Consider the following 16967-nt stretch of genomic DNA (forward strand, 5'->3'; position numbering starts at 1 on the left):
AAGAGCATTAAGTAAAATTAATATTGATCGGGCACACCCATATGTTAAACCAAAATATAATTTGGTTTTGCCTTAATATAGTCTATAAATTCAGTCAATTGTGTTTTATCAATAAACTGTGGTTAATAAAAATGTTTTAATCTAATATGCAAACAATTTATATAGTGGTTTATAGTAGAATAGAATATATTTTTGAAATTTCCTTTGAGATATTAAGTCATACAATATTAGAGGTTGAATAAGAATATTGGATGGGTACCATAAGTTTTGTTTGTTTTGATGTGCTACAGGATTATGATTTTGCTGCATTTTTGAAAATTACTGCAAATAGAAAAAGCATTCTATTTTGTGAAATTGCATAGTTAACAAGTAAAAGTTCAGCTATAGTGTACATTATCTTACACATTCTATATTTACTAGGAGCAAAGACACAGATATTAATACTAATTATTTTAAGTAAAATGTACTGAATTTCTGATATATTATTTTTTTACTAATGAGGACTAAAGTAGAAGCAGATTCTAAGTTTGTTTGTTTGTTTAATTTATATATATATGCAGTTGTACATTCAAAACCAGCAACAAGAATATTTCTTCAGCCAAGTCCTGAAGACCAAGCAATATATGGGTATGAATCTTGAACTTTTATGACTATTGTTTTGATTTCTTATAAACCTTGCTGCTTTCCTGAGTCCTTCGGAAGAAGGGCGGTCTAGAAATCTAAGTAATAAATTAATCTAATTAATAAATAATTGTAATAATGGAAAAAGTGTTTTATTAAACAAAACACAATTGCCAAAATGATATTCATACAAAGGCAGATGTAATGCTACTTTCAATACATCTTGTCATGTACTGGTATGCAAAATCAAATTAAAAATATTTGAGCTCTAAATGCCCTATTTCAAGAATAAAATGGCAGTTCTAATTTCACCAGAAGTGAAGTGTTTTGCTATGCTGAAGCATTGAGTTATTAGCTGCTTCTCAGTTAGTGTGGATGTTGGTTTTCTGTCCGTCCATAGTTCCCTCACACATTTCATATCCCCTCTCATTAGGACTAACGTAGTAGCATTTCATCAATTCCAGAGTCTCTTATCTCATCCTTGGTTTGTTCCAGTAGCCCACTTGTCAGATTGTTTTGGTTCCCAACATCTGATGCAGACTTTGTTAACCTGGGTGATGTCTGAACCAACAACTCTTTAAGTTTGTGTTACTCATATCCGAGGTAGGCAGGTGAAGCATTAGGGCTTTTCCCCAAGAACCCCCTATTGTTAAGGTAAGTACCAGCTGGGAGTTGAACTCCAATCTACCGTGTCAAAGGCAGCACTCTAACTACTATACTTTCCACTGGCTTGTGAATTCTGGGAGTTGAAACTCTTATATCTTAAACTTGCTAAGGTTGAGAAACACTGCTATGGAAATTATTTATAGCTTATTATATTTTAAACTGAAATAAATAACACCCATTGTTTTCTCTTTTAAGTCCCGATACCAAAATGGTGCAGTTCAGGAAAGGAGATAGTGTGGGTCTCCGGTTGGCTGGTGGGAATGATGTAGGAATATTTGTTGCTGGAATTCAAGAAGGGACCTCAGCAGAACAGGAAGGCCTACAGGAGGGAGATCAAATTCTTAAGGTTTGCATGCCTAATTATTTTCCATTTAAAATATATTATTTTAAGTAACTTAACTGAAAAAAATATTCCTGATATTTATAATTATGAGAACAGTTCTGAAATTGACTTTTAGGAAATCTGTTTAGTGGTATGGTTGAGATAAATATTTATTTTATTTCTTCTTTCAATTTTTTTATGAAAGAAAAAAAAAAACCTTGCCACAAAAATTCCCTTGCTTTTTTGTGCTCTCTATTATAATTAACAGATTATATAATGTCAGTATTTCTGAATAGCCTGGCTTAAATATAAGACTTTGTTTTTAAGGAAAGCATGGTGAATAACATTGATTGTGATTTCCAATATTATAATGGACTATGTGAAATCACTCGGGTAAATTTCCCTATTTTTCTATAGGCCTTTTCAATCTTGTGCTTTACAGATGTAATTCTCATAACAATAAGTGGATATACCTGGTTACTGAAAGCTGCAGTAATGTAATACCTAAATCACTAAAATGTATCCTATGGTTACCTAACATTACAGTATATAAAAAACCTGAAAGAAATACTAAAGCTGAGTATGGTTCCTTTGCACCAGGTAAACAGTCAAGACTTTAGAGGTATTATTCGAGAGGATGCTGTTCTGTACCTATTAGAAATTCCTAAAGGTGATACTGTGACAATTTTGGCTCAGAGCAAATATGATGGTACGTATGAATATATAATTTGTAAAAGAATAGCATGTTTCTAATGTGCTGCTATAATATATTTTCTTGTTTCATCTTCTATTTATATCTACTGATGTTTACCATATTCTTAGAAATGTTTATTAGTTACAATAATGTAAATTTCCTGATAAACATCCAAGTTTTTAAGATAGCTAAGTAGATCACAGATTCATTGTTAATTTGCATAGTGGTTAAAGGTATTATTTACCTTGGTGCTACAAAGAGATATCTCCAATTTCTGAAACAACAAAAATGTCCAGTGATCAAAAACATATTATTATTCCGCAGACAAAAGTTAGCAAGACCAACTTCTTTGTTTACACTATTGCTATTATAAATTTATGGGAAACATCTGCGAATATATATGATTCCTTTTAAAATATGAGCCATTGGTGGTAGGATATAGCATGTTGAAATTCAGAAATTGATTTCTGTGTAATATATGGAAAAAATAGTGTCCTGTGTGAAAAATGATATAAAAGCATTTTCTTTTCTTCTATATCTATGGCTCTTAGGTGTTTATTTGATGGAAACAAATAATAATAATTAAGGTCTTTCTTGTGTCTCTTCCTTCCTTCTCCCTCCCACCTCCCCAGTTTATAGAGACATAATGGCTTGTGGTAGAGGCGATTCTTTCTTCATAAGGACCCACTTTGAATGTGAAAAAGAAACTCCACATAGCTTGGCTTTCACCAGGGGTGATGTCTTCCGAGTGGTTGATACACTGTATGATGGGAAGCTGGGCCATTGGTTGGCAGTGAGAATTGACAGTGAATTAGAGAAAGGGTTGATTCCGAATAAAAGCAGGTATGTTACTCTCCTGTAAATTTAACATGGGATACTTTACCTTTTATTCTATCACACTATGATTATATCATAGTGCTGTATATAAAATTATGTTACGTTATCTTATGTTATCAAGTTGATACTTGTTCTTCGGGATCGTACAGATAAATCTTTTTCAGGGTGATTCTCCTTCAAACCTGGTCCTTCAAGTCTCTCAGTGGTGCATCCATTGTTGCTCAAGGATCTGGGTCTTTACATAACATGGCCAAAATATGATTATCTGACCTGGAAATTTATTCCTTGAATGACAACCTTGGATTGATTTGTTCTATGAATGTTTGTTTTCTTGGCTAATCATAGTGTTCTCAGGAACCTTATACAACATTAAATATTAAAAGCACCAATACTTTTTAATCCTGCTTCTTCGAAGTCCAAATTTCTCATCCATGGACTTTGAGAGGAAAACAAAGATTCTAGTTTTTGTAGCTATAGACTGGTCATTGGATCAGAATAACTTGTTTAAGGCCTTCATTGTTTAATGAATAACTTGTTTAAGGCCTTCATTGTTTAATGAATAACTTGTTTAAGGCCTTCATTGTTTAATGAATAACTTGTTTAAGGCCTTACTAAAGGCTAGTCTGCAGTGTATTTCTTGATCATCCCACTGAAGCTTGATTTAAATCAAGTTTGACGTACAAATAGGTATAGGTAGAACTAGGACAACCAGGGGCAAGAAATAATTTTAGCCTTGTCCCAAGAACGGCACACCTTTATTTGTTCCTATTCAAATGAATTGAATAGATGGAGTAATGTAATATAGGGGCCAGGAAAGCTCCTGTGGATTCTTATGAGAAGGCCTCAGCTCAAGAGATTGGAATTACAGCCATCAGCACATATATGAAGACTCACTTTCTATGTTCCTATGACTATATTAAGGGTTAAATATTGAAATCTTTTAAAATCAGATTCTTTCTTAAAACTTGGGAGATTGGGTTGCATTTGATCTTAGGTGTATTCCCATTGTTGGCTTTTGAAAAATGGAGCAAATGCTCTCCCTTTCAGGGCTGAACAGTTGGCCAGTGTTCAAAATGCTCAAAGAGATGGTTCCAGTGATAGGGCTGACTTCTGGCGGATGCGTGGCCAGCGGTCAGGAATGAAAAAGAATCTGAAAAAAAGCCGAGAAGATCTAACAGCAATCGCATCTGTTGGCACAAAATTTCCAGCCTATGAGAGGGTTATGCTCAGGGAAGGTGAGTGAGGGACAACATTTAAGAGTTGAGAACTGATATCCTTATTTATAAAAGATAGATACTTCATTTGGGGAGGGGGAAATGTTAAAAAAATATAATTCTTCAGTTTTATCTCTAGACTATGGGTGGGCAACTATGGCAACTTTATGACCTGTGGACTTCAACTCCCAGAATTCCTGAGCCAGCCATGGGCACTGAAGAAATTACCCCTACCAGAAGTTTTGACTCTTAGATACTATATATAGGGAAATACAACTTTCTTGATGGCTCTTAGACATTGGGAAAGTGCCATTTCTCTTACCCCAGTAGTGTCAAACTCATGGCCCACAGACTGGATGCCTTATGCGCTGGCCAAGCCCTCCCCCGGTTTAGCAAAGGGGGGGAGAAGGTCGTGATACATCATGTGACAACAATGTGATGCCACGAGTTTGACATCCCTGTCTTACTCCTTCTTATAACAAAAATGATACAATTTTTGAGTCCGTAACATCTCAAATGACTTCATCAAGACTTCAGTTTGTGTTGAAACCTGGCTTACAAATTGCTTTTTAACTGCTAGTTAATTTCTTTTTAATTCCTATAGGAAGCTAGTCTTAATGACTGTAAACTTTCCCTTTTAAAGAGGGAAATTACAGGTAGGTGTCCAATTTACAGACAATAGATGTTAGCCAACTATGTTCCCCTGTTGAAATTATTTTCACCAAGGCAATGGAAGAAGGCATTTTTGCTTTCCTCTCCTGCCTCCGTGTACTATGAAAATTGTTTCAATAGTCTTGGGGAATCCTATAGAACAATGGGTATGTAATGAATAGCAAGTCAAAAAAGAGAAAGATAATGTCTTGTCATTTGAACAGAATTCATTGATGTAGCACTGAACTTTTCCCTCTAATGACAATAAACCTTAAATGTTTAGCTTTTCACTTTGATCCTATAATCATGGTAATAAACTACATATATTTTCTTTGCAGCTGGTTTTAGGAGGCCAGTGGTGATATTTGGTCCCATTGCAGACATCGCGATGGAGAAGTTGTATAATGAGTTGCCAGAGCTATATCAGCCTGCCAGTGAGTGACTTCATGCTTATTATTAATTGAACAAAAATAATACATCAGATAATTATAAAGTGATAGCAGTGAAACAGATGAATAAGAAAAAAATGTCTTAGACTATCTCTCCCCTCAAATACTTTAAGAATTTACAGTTTCAAAGAATTTCCTGGAACTCGGCTATGTGATTGGTAAGAAATAGATTGGGAAGTTAAAAATATAAATAGGGAATGGCCAATTGCTTTTTGGCCATTCTTGACAGACCGATGCCAAGAAAACTGCATGCGTCTGTCCAGGGGTACTGTATTTTTTACACTATAAGACTCTCCAGACCACTTAACTTGGAGTGGACTAGACAAATTGGACATTATTTGAAAACAAAAAGACTATATGGATTTTAAATTTTAATTAAATGTGACATAATTCAAAAGTGTTAACAATTTCTTAAATTGGCAATATGGAGTCTTGGATATGTGAGGAATTAATTGAGATGTTTAAAAATATGCGTGAATTACCAAAGGGTAATAAAAAGTCAGAAATTTTGCTGGAACACACAGAACAGGAAATAGGGGAGAAGGTGGTAAAAGAGAGCATAAATGAGGAGCAAGAAAATAATATTGAAGCAAAAGGAATTGAATGCAAAAAGCAGTTAGATGATTTCACTGGGATTTACAGTGGCAAAAAAAGAGTGGATGAGGGAACACCCCCACAAAAAAGAATCAAAAGGTAAAGAGGGAGATAGTGGAAAGAGATTAGGAGAAAGCTTGGGGAGAGCTACTCGAATAATATATCTAAAAGTTAGAAAAAAGGATTCAGAAGAAAAGATATAATAAATATTTAAAAAACGAGAAAAGAAGCTAAGAGAATGGGATAAAAGGAGAAAACTATTAAGAAGTGGAATTTTGGAGAGACCAAGAGAAAATGGTTAAAGAAGGGAAGATTTGTGGAAAGGAAATAAGGTACATACTAGTAGATTTAAGGGAACTGTAGTAATATTATTAATTGTGGATGATCAACTAAGTAAAAGGGTTTTAATGTAAGAGTTGAATATGATGATGTATATTGCTTATAGTAAACAGAATGAAATGTGAAATGGCAATTTGGTTTAATTTTGAAGACAATTTAAATTAAGAGACAAAGTTGAAATGTTAAAAAGTGGGATAGGGATTTTGAGAAATATATTCTGTAATGGAGAAATAAGATAATTAATTGATGTTCTTGTAAGAGATTAGGAATTAAGGACGGATAGTGATACTGTTTATGTATTATGATTTAAGAAGAAATTAAATTAAAGAAATATGGAAAAAGAATATTATGGCTGAAATTGGAAACATGTAAAATGGACTTGGGGAAAAAAAAGAATAATATGGCAGAAGCCGAAATAAGATATGGTGAAAAATGATTAATTTGTGATAAAGAATTATATAAAAGAGATAAATATGGAAAAAATGGGAAGATTGGAATAGATTATAAAGATTAATATATATAAGATGTATAAGATGTGACCTGGTTAACACTGTTCATAAAATATGTATGATGAAAGAAAAATTCTAATAAAACTTGTTTTTTTAAAAAAAAAGAGATGCTCCAGACTATAAAATGCACCCTGCTTTTGGGGAGGAAAACAAGAAAAAAAATTCTGCCTCTGCCTCCCAGCAATCAGCCCGGTCAGCTTCAGCACAGCCTGATTTAGCACTACCAGCTGATTGGCAGTTGGATTGGCCTCCCGGAATACTAGCTGTTCCAGGCTGTGGGGATCGCTGCCACTGCACACTCCATTTCGACCTCCATGCGCTCCATTTTTGGCCTGTGTCCCATTTTTGGCCTCCACGTGCCCCATTTTCAGCCTCCACGCTTCCTATCGCCTCTGTCGCCGTTCAGTGGCAATAGGAGGTGGCAATCGCTGCTGCCTGGAATAGGGCACATGGAGGCCAAAAATGAGACGTGCGGAGGCTGAAAATGGGATGCAAAGAGGCCAAAAATGGGTGGTGGCAATGGGCGCCGCCGATCCCCACAGCCTGGAACAGCTGATTGGCGGTATTCTGGGAGGCTGATCCAACTGCCAATCAGCTGCTCGTGCTAAATCAGACTGTGCTGAAGCTGACCAGGCTGTTTGCTGTTTGCTGCAAGGAGGCAAATTGCTGGGAGGCAGAGGCTGAAGGGTGGAGGCCAACAGGTGGGCGGCTTCAGCAACATTCGCTCTATAAGACGCACAGACATTTCCACCCACTTTTTTTGGGGTGGGGGAATGTGTCTTATAGTGTGAAAAATACGGTAAGTCAACAGCTGAACTTGAACAAAAGTTAAGCAGGTTTTTATTTTTAATGGCTCATTACCTCTTTACCTTGTAAAGCCTAGTGCAGCGGTTCTCAACCTGTGGGTCGGGACCCCGTTGGGGGTCGAATGACAATTTGCCAGGGGTCGCCTAAGACCATCGGAAATATGGAAAGTATACTTGCGAGTCAAAGAATCGCGCTCCAATGGTTGACTCCACAAGCCAGCTGCAGGCTCTTCAAATAACTAGCCGAATTCGGCTTCAGGCGCGATGAATTAAAAAAGAGAGAAATCTTTGCTCTGATGTCTCCCTCTCAAGCCAGCTGCAATCACTCCCAATTGCTAGCCGAATCTGGTTTCAGGCGCGATAAACTTAATAGGGGAGGAATCTCCGCTTTAATGCCTCCGTCCTCAAGGCAATCGCAAGCAGTTCAGATCACTAGCCAATACGGCTTCAGGCGGGATAAATTCAAAATGAAAATAATTTTATGGTTGGGGTCGCCACATCGTGGGGAATTGTATTAAAGGGGTCGCAGCACTATAAAGGTTGAGAACCACTGCCCTAGTGAATGATCTTTTGGTTAGAAAGCCATTACAGTAGAGACCCAACTTTTTATTTTCTTCCTGGTGTTTTCCCACAAGTTACTCAGCTAGTTTTCATTCTTAAGGCATGACTAGAACTCGCAGTCTCCTGGTTTCTAGTCTGGCGCCTTAACCGTTAGACTAAACTCAATCACAGTAGAGTCATAACTGAAAAAAGTCATTCATAAACTTGTCAAACTAAGGAATTTATTTTTGGGCACATGAGCAAAAATCCTCTGGCACAAATAGTGAAGTAATACTAATTAAGACATTCCTGATCTAAAACTATTAAGCACCTTTAAGATTGATATTAGAACTTTGAACAAAAATATGTATTACTTTTAGATTTTTCCATTTAGGCACCCAAATTGAAAACTCCTGATAATGTGATCTTTTAAGACAAACTTTAAACATATGATAAAACTGGCATATTATTCTTACAGAAACAGAACCAAAAGATGCAGGTTCGGAGAAGTCTACCGGTGTAGTACGTTTGAACACTGTGAGACAAATTATTGAACAGGTATTTTTTTCCTTTTGTATCCCTTCCATTAGAATAATAGTAGTAGACCATGTAAAACAAATATTGATGTGTTTTTCTTCCCTTTCCTACAAGCATAAACTCAATATTGCTGTTTTCTTGTACAGGACAAGCATGCTTTGTTGGATGTGACTCCCAAAGCTGTGGATCTGTTAAACTACACTCAGTGGTTCCCAATTGTAGTGTTTTTCAACCCAGACAGCAAACAAGGCCTGAAAGCTATGAGGCAAAGGCTAATTCCCACGTCCAACAAGAGTGCACGGAAGCTTTATGATCAAGCAAATAAGTTGAAGAAGACGTGTTTCCATCTTTTTACAGGTGCATAAAACCATCACTTGTTTTCTGTGAAAGCATCTGTTGGTGTACAGAGTAAAGGTTATGTGATTGCCATATAGGAAATGTGATAGTGCATTCAACAATTAAACTCCAAATCCTATTGAATACACAAGTTTTGGGTAGATAATATTTCTGTTGGAATTAGGACAAAAAGCAATATTTTTATACATATAATTTTAATAGTTTTGGAAAAATATTCCAATTATAGGAAAAGCAAAAATACTCTTAATTAGAGGAAGGCTTAAGCAGTGGAATAAGCTAATCAGAGTTTCTAGCATTTTCCAGAAAGCTTAGTCCAAATAGCTTAAACGTAAATCTATGAGTTACAGTATTAAATGCCTTAATAGACATATTCTGATTATACGCATACAAAATATTTGTTGTTCTTCTAAGCTATATTTAAAAGAGTTCAGTTGGGGAAGTCCTGAGAAAAATGTCTATTAGGATTGGTTATAAACTACAAGTTTGAGAAGAAATCAGTAGTAAAGTAGAAAAATGATTTATTTCAAATATGACATAACATGTTTCTTAAGTAGAATAAAGAAAACAGGGAGGATAGTTTTATAATTAAGTATTATCCATTCCTGATCACCAACATTCTCATTTTTACTTTTACATTGATGGAATGCTCTACTGTTGTTTTACTCTGCTTTTAAATATTAAGCCTCCTCTCATAGACTTATAGTAACTAGTGAGATAATTAGCAGGTGAAGAAAAGCCGTTATCTTGTATTGTTGAAAACCCATTAAAGTAAGATAATGAAATGTTTGGCAGTAATGGTTTGCTAATCCAACAATTCATTCTTTAAATATTTCTGCAGCTTCTATTGATCTAAATTCATCCAATGATGGTTGGTATGGCAGCCTTAAAGATACTATTCAGCAACAACAAAATGAAGCAGTGTGGGTTTCAGAAGGAAAGGTATGTGCTCACATCCTTTTGGTTTGTGCATGCATATTCACCTGGAACATGGACCAAGAGCCTCTATGAGAGGAAAGACTTTCTGTGTATAGAGGAATTTCTTCTTTATATGCGTAGAGAAGTCTCTCCTTGTTCAAAGTAAAGGTTCTTGAATTTAATGCAATAGTCATTGTGCCTAATTGTTGACATATTAAAAATGATATGGCTAAGGTTTGGTAGTTAAAAACTTGGCATTCTGATACTAATGGGCACTAAGGCATTCATGGAAACATATTAATGGGTCTTTCTCAGTATATTCACAATATAGTCAATCCAGGATTACTAAATTTCACTTACTTACTTTCTTCAGATTGAAAATGCTGAAATCTTGTGGGATGCAGCAGTGTCATTGGGTTTTAGCCATTTTTTTACCTTTTGATTTTTAGGTAGCATGCTATTGCATCAGGTTGTGTTGATACCTGAAAAGTTTGCCAGCCTCGAGTATATCCCTAATAAACGGTATATGGCTACTCTTTCTAGCATGTGACTTTACTTAAATATTGTTATTCTATTTCCTAATGTCTTAAGTATAACAGTTGCCTAATATAAGTCCTTGACTTATGACCACAATTGAGCCCAGAATTTTGATCATAAGTCATTGTGGTTATAAGTCAAGTCACCACATGATTGGACTCCTTTTTACAGCCATTTTTAAAAGGCTCATTAGGTTAGTAAATGAATCCCATGTTTCTAAACCTGAATCCAGCTTACCCAATGGGGGTTGGGAGGTTGCAGTCAGTTGTAAATGCATGCCAGTTGCCAAGCACCTGAATTGCAATCACAGGACTGCAAGGGTGATGCAGCAATCATGACGTCAAGGATTGGTTGTAACTCTTGAATCCATTGTAACTTTGAATAGTCATTAAGCAATCAGTCGCAAGTTGAGGACTGCTTGTGTTCTGACCCTCAAAAATCTCTTTACAAAACCCTCTGTTTTGCAGTTGGAAGGAATGGATGATGACATTGATGATCGTATGTCATACTTAACCGCCATGGGTGCTGACTATCTGAGCTGTGACAGTCGACTAATCAGTGATATGGAAGACACAGATGGGGAAGGTGGGGTCTACACAGATAATGAACTTGATGAGCCATACTATGAGCCAAGAGTTTCTTCTATCAGTCGGTCCTCTGAACCTGTGCAACAGGAGGAGGTGAGAGGTTTCTTTTCTTCTTCTTTCAGAACTTAATGTTGTAAATACTATAATGAAAGAGAAGTCTGAAAAATAACTAGTGTTTTTTTCAGATATTAATGAATATTGTTTTCATGTAATGTCTGGGATGCAAGAATTCACGTGCCTTTTTACTGTCAGTTGCAAAATTGTAATTTCTCTAAACATGAAGCCAGAACTATGTGAATATATGCATCATGGTTATTATTACTTGTTTGTAGAGTCTAAGAAAATTTAGCCCTGAACCGAAAGCTCAGATGAGAAAAGCTGGGAGCAAGGAAGTTCTGCGGGATTCCAGTCCACCCCCAGCTTTCAAACCTGAACCTCCAAAGGTAATATGGAAAGAAATATCTCTATAGCTTATGAGAATTGTTAATGTTTTTTCATTACCAAAACATGGAACTAAAGGAAAAAAGAAACGGAAATAGTCTGAGTTTGTCCAACCTCGACAACTTTAAGATTTGTGGACTTGAAGATAATGTTACCCTTCAGTGTGTCTGACTCTTGACGGTTCTATGGGTCAGGTCTCTCCACATCCTCAATCTTGCACTGTTGTGGACTTCAACTCCCAGAATTCCCTAGCCAGCCATATTGAAATCCACAGGTCTTAAAAGTTGCCAAAGTTGGATACTCCTGTTCTAAATCCCGAGCAGGGCAATACTTTTTGTAGAGTAATGTTGGAGAACATGCCCCAAGAGGTAGATTCATGCTATTCAATTGCCCGGAGGATTTAAAAGTTTGCAAATTTTTGTAACATCTAGTTGGACTGCTAAACATAGCCCTCCATGATTCATTTACTGAGAGTGTTTTAGTTACTTTTCAATATCTGCTGTTTAGTGTTTAGCTTCAAATCTTGATGCCCAAATTAAGGGAGAAAAGTAGGTCTGCGATAATTATTTGTGTTTCCTTAACTAAACATATCAGCTTTATAGGTTTATCAGTTTATATATAGAAGCTGATCATTTCTAGACTTAATCTGTTATTTTTATGTAAAAAAACCCCACACTTGTATTTGTCTTTATGTTTACAGGTTAAGTTGCAAAACAGAGAAGAACCGTATGATATTCCTAAGAATTATGAACCCAGAACAAACAGCCCTAATGCAGCTAGTATTGAAAATTTGGGAGGACCAGCTAAAGTAGCTCCTCCCCCTATAGCTATGAAACCAAATTTTGGCCGGCCTGTATTGAAGTCTTCTCAACCAGTCATTCAACCTTCTGAAATGGAAGAAAAAGTAGGAGAAGTTGTAGAAGAGAACACACCAAAATCTGTGCTGGGGAAAGTTAAAATTTTCGAGAAAATGGATCACAAGGCCAGACTACAAAGAATGCAAGAACTGCAAGAAGCACAGAATGCCAGGGTATAAAATAATGATTCTGTTGGTCTTGTGCAAATGTTTTATTTACAATAGTAAGAAAACTAGTGATACAGAATCAAATTAATAAAAAATATAATTCAAACAACAGTTTGGAGATACAGCGGATACTATTTTTGAAAGCTTTTTCAGAACAGTTTGGAACAGAATGCTAGAACTGTCAGTGAAGAAAAATTGTAGAAAAATATTATTCCTTCTAGCACAATAGTCTCCATTAATTTTTATGTCATGCAGAGAGCCGTTTTATATCCAAATCTCTAGGTCTGGATATTTTTACATATTTTGTAAATAATCTGACAAGTCTGTAAAGTAAATGGATCGTCTTGCTCTTGAAGGGAAAATTGCTATCAAAGAATAATTTATTTTGAGGAAAATATGGAAATATTTTACCTGCTTTTTTAAAGGTGGAAATAGCACAAAAACACCCAGACATTTATGCAGTCCCAATGAAAACACAGAAGCCAGAACACAACCATCCCCAGATTTCCAGGTAAAACTGAATTGATTTGCCTATTTTTTAATACTTCTGTGGCTTTGAATATGTTTAACATGCTTATTCAGCATCAGAATTTTTTTTTTTAGAACAGAGGTCCACAAGTAAGTTGGAAGTTGATAACTCTTCAGATAGTGTAGTACAATTAATTATCCTTTTTCAGACTTTTTTTACTTCACTGTGCCTTCTATTCAATCTGCAGGCAACATGAATCTCTTGATTCTTCTGGTAATCAGATTGCTATATAAATGCATGTAGTTAATAAATATAGATGTATACCCCTGATTATAATAATTATCTTTTCCAACTCTGTTGCCAACGAAGGAGCTTATTCTTTTTCACATTTTATATGTGGAAATACACTCTTGACAATTTGCAGCCTAATTTTCTTCTGTAAGAATTTTATTCATAAGCCACCCTTTGTTCTCTTCACTTGTCCTCTACTAAAACACTGCTGACCTAATTAAATATATGCCTTCTTTCCCGCTTCCCTCAGAGAGCTTTTCTCTGTTATGCTGCAATTGGATCTTTCCTTATTAAATTTGATTGTCAAATTATTGAGTTATTGGAGAAGTAACTCTGGCAGATTAACAGTAAATATTTTGGGTAGAAAATCTCATTTTTCTCTGATTTTTAAGGAATGTCATATCCAAAAAATTTCTGACCTAATTCATTATAATTATGGCAACCTCATGGAGTGGAAGAAAGCTTCAGAACATCATTGAAAGTAGCTTTTCTCTTTCCCATCTTACTATAGTTTTCTTTTAATAAACTTTTGCAAAATGAGCCGTGAAAGAATATTGTCAGAGGGCTTAAATGGATAGAGTGCATAACATGTTCACTTTGTTGCCTCTTAAATATATCCCATTCAAAACAATCAAAATTAGAAGCTTTTTGTAGTTGTTTTGCCCACATTCTCACAGGATCAATTATCCTATGCTAGCAGCCTAATTTCAGGCCAGCCTTACTAATGAGGAAGACAAAATAACTCCCTTCAAGTATAAGAACATTTTGAAATGGCAGTGATTTGGCAGGACCCTTGTTTCAAATGGGTTGTTGATGGCCTGACAATATTAATAAAAACAAACTTTTTTTAACTTTAATTTAAACTAGTAACAAGTCTATTTCTGCTTGGTCTCTGTGTTAGCTTGCTCAAAATAACTTTGTATATGTTGATTTTAGTTCCAGACCTCCCGAGCCTCAGAAGCCGGCTGTTAGATCTTACCTAGATAATTCAGGAATTTACGGCAGTGATGATGCAGAGGAGGAAGATTATCGGAGGCAGTTATCTGATCAGTCCAAGCGTGGATACTATGGGCAGCCATCTCGATACAGAGATACAGAATTATAAAATTATTAGCAGTCAAGCCATTGTTCTGGGACACACTTGCACATCAAAAGCTCTGATTCTTTTTAACAAGTATATGTATATTTGGGGTTATTAGTGAACTTGACAGATATCCTGCTCACTAGAATGGTGCAGTATCATTTAAGTATTGAAGGGACTTGGATCACGGTTGCCTATTTTACAAAAGGACCAAAATATTTATAAAGTTGGTATTAATTTCTGGCACCTATAAATTTTTAACTTGGAATTCTTTTCCTCACTGAAATTGCCTTTTTAATTGCCTTTTAACTGTTGGGCCTAATGGAAGCTTGATGAAAACCACAATGCTTTACTGCAAGGGAAAAAAAGTGCCTTTCAAACAAAAAGTGTCTTCAGCTGTTCTCTTAACACAGAAGTCTCCAACCTTGGCAACTTTAAGCTTGGTGGAAGTCTGTCAAGCTTAAAGTTGCCAGGGTTAGAGACCCCTGTCTTAACATCTGATACTTGTGCAAAGCCATGAAATTTCTACTGCTTTTAACTTTTGTATGTTTCATACCTCCCATTTTCCCCTTGGATGTTATTTTTCTACTTTAAATAGAACTGTACACTATTTTCAAATGCAATGACTGTATATATGAAACTGTTTTCTAGGCTGGCTGCCATAAGGCTAGGGAGTGCCAACATTTAAGGAAATTATGTAGAAAATAAATGAGTCTCTGGCTTTTAAAACTTTACATCACTCGTGAAATAAAAAATATTATATTCTACAAGCAATTATGATTCCATTTTTGTCTTTTATTTCTTTTTAAAATCATGCCCGGAGGCAAGCAATTTCATTCACTTTAGGTTGTGGCACATTGTGCAGTATTTTGCAGGACTATTATTTATTCAAAGGAGATCTAGAATAGTTGGGGAAGGGAGGAAATAAATCTATCTCGACACTCATATCCACACACAAGAGAGTAGAAGAGGCTGGACTGTTACAGTAGACGATCCTGTGATATACCAATCCTGTCCTTGTTCTTGCACCCACTGGCTCCTGAAGAGTTTCAGGCCTGAATGTGACTTTCCTAATGCTGAATATTTTGTTTTCAACTATGGAACCAACTGTGTATTCCATGTTAAAAAACTAGTATAATACAATTTAAACCTTTGACTACTAATTCACCATTCTTTCAAGTCCTGTAGAATCTTGAATTTAAAACCTGAACTTTTATTAAACCATATGGAGTCCATTACTTGTTTATGTCAACAACTTAACATCTTTGCAACCATTTGAAAAAGAAAATTAACTGTTGGTAAAATGTTCAGTATAGTGGCTGCAATACTCCCGAGCCAAGATAATTTAGTTTTTTCCATACTTTTCCAAATTTTCTAACTTGAAAGTTACTGATTTTAAATAAATCCCTACTATGTTTTGCTGTGTAAATTTCTGTGGCTATTTCACCTTTTTTACAGTCAAGTTAAAAGCAAATGCTAAATACTGCAGAGGTATTACTTTTCTTGCTCTTCTCTTGGGATACTTTAACAATACAAAACCCTAAAGTTAAGAAGAGCACTTAAAACAAGTAGTGGGAAATGAACCACCAGTTGAACTCAGAAGACATCTGAATGGGTTATGGAGTAGCAAGTCATTGAAATGTTTTAAATATTTTAAACCTACCATAAGTGATAGAAAACAGAAAGCTTGGTAAATAAGCACTCCCATCCTGAGAAAAAAACTTGGATTGTGTTTGACAATGGTGGGACCCACATTTTTGGAGAGCCTGAGTGGTGGGATCTGAATGAACAAATTAATCTCTGTTTTTAGAAAATTCACCAAAATGATCCTCCACCACTGGAAAGAGATAATTTTAGAATCTTAGAGACATTTTAACGTTTCAGAGGGATACCTTAAGAGAGGTGCACGAGAATATATAAGTGAGAGACTGAAAAAGCAAGTCAGTCTTAAAATGTATACAGCTTAAAACAGAAGAGGTGGCCATACACTTGTTGCAAACAGGTTCATTTGAACCGCAGCTAGTATGACTCGTGATAAAAGCGTTTTTTATATAAACACATTGTTTACAAAAATTGAATTTGCCAAGAAAAGTTGGCAGGTGAAAGGGAGTCTGGTTTAGTAAAGATTAATTTTAAGATTAATTTTGGCAGGAAAGTGCATTTGATGCAAAATCTAAAAAAGTCATCAAAAAAGCACAAATAATATTCTTTCTCCACCAATTCAGGAAGCTCAAACTGTCCGAGGAGTTGTGATCCAGTTGTACAGAGGAATTATTGAGTCTGTCATCTGCACATTATAACTGTCTGGTTTGTTTCTGCAACCCAACAAGAAAGACATAGACTTCAGAGGATAATTAGAACTGCAGAAATAATTGCTTCCAACCTGCCTTCCATTGAGGACCTGTATACTGCACGAATCAAGAAGAGGGCTGTGAAAATATTTACAGACCTCTCACATCCTGGACATAAACTGTTTCTACTCCTAC

At 35.7% G+C, this 16967-nt stretch overlaps 1 protein-coding gene across 5 annotated transcripts in view; it reads left to right on the forward strand.

The window, feature by feature from the left end:
- The window catches only part of TJP2 (tight junction protein 2), an 85197-nt gene extending 69933 nt beyond the window's left edge, over positions 1 to 15264 (forward strand). For all 5 annotated transcript variants that reach the window (XM_058168673.1, XM_058168676.1, XM_058168675.1 and 2 more), the window contains 14 exons: positions 561 to 627; positions 1483 to 1633; positions 2210 to 2318; positions 2936 to 3146; positions 4188 to 4375; positions 5344 to 5439; positions 8721 to 8800; positions 8926 to 9136; positions 9975 to 10075; positions 11056 to 11268; positions 11508 to 11618; positions 12317 to 12646; positions 13066 to 13151; positions 14337 to 15264. In XM_058168673.1, coding sequence (XP_058024656.1) covers positions 561 to 627; positions 1483 to 1633; positions 2210 to 2318; positions 2936 to 3146; positions 4188 to 4375; positions 5344 to 5439; positions 8721 to 8800; positions 8926 to 9136; positions 9975 to 10075; positions 11056 to 11268; positions 11508 to 11618; positions 12317 to 12646; positions 13066 to 13151; positions 14337 to 14505 — 2123 coding nt within the window. In that variant the 3' untranslated portion in view covers positions 14506 to 15264. The remainder of the gene's footprint in view (positions 1 to 560; positions 628 to 1482; positions 1634 to 2209; positions 2319 to 2935; positions 3147 to 4187; positions 4376 to 5343; positions 5440 to 8720; positions 8801 to 8925; positions 9137 to 9974; positions 10076 to 11055; positions 11269 to 11507; positions 11619 to 12316; positions 12647 to 13065; positions 13152 to 14336) is intronic.
- Positions 15265 to 16967: the final 1703 nt, after the last annotated feature.

The sequence above is a fragment of the Ahaetulla prasina genome, chromosome 2 (genome assembly GCF_028640845.1).
Source record: "Ahaetulla prasina isolate Xishuangbanna chromosome 2, ASM2864084v1, whole genome shotgun sequence".
In the NCBI taxonomy this organism is placed as follows: Eukaryota; Metazoa; Chordata; class Lepidosauria; order Squamata; family Colubridae; genus Ahaetulla; species Ahaetulla prasina.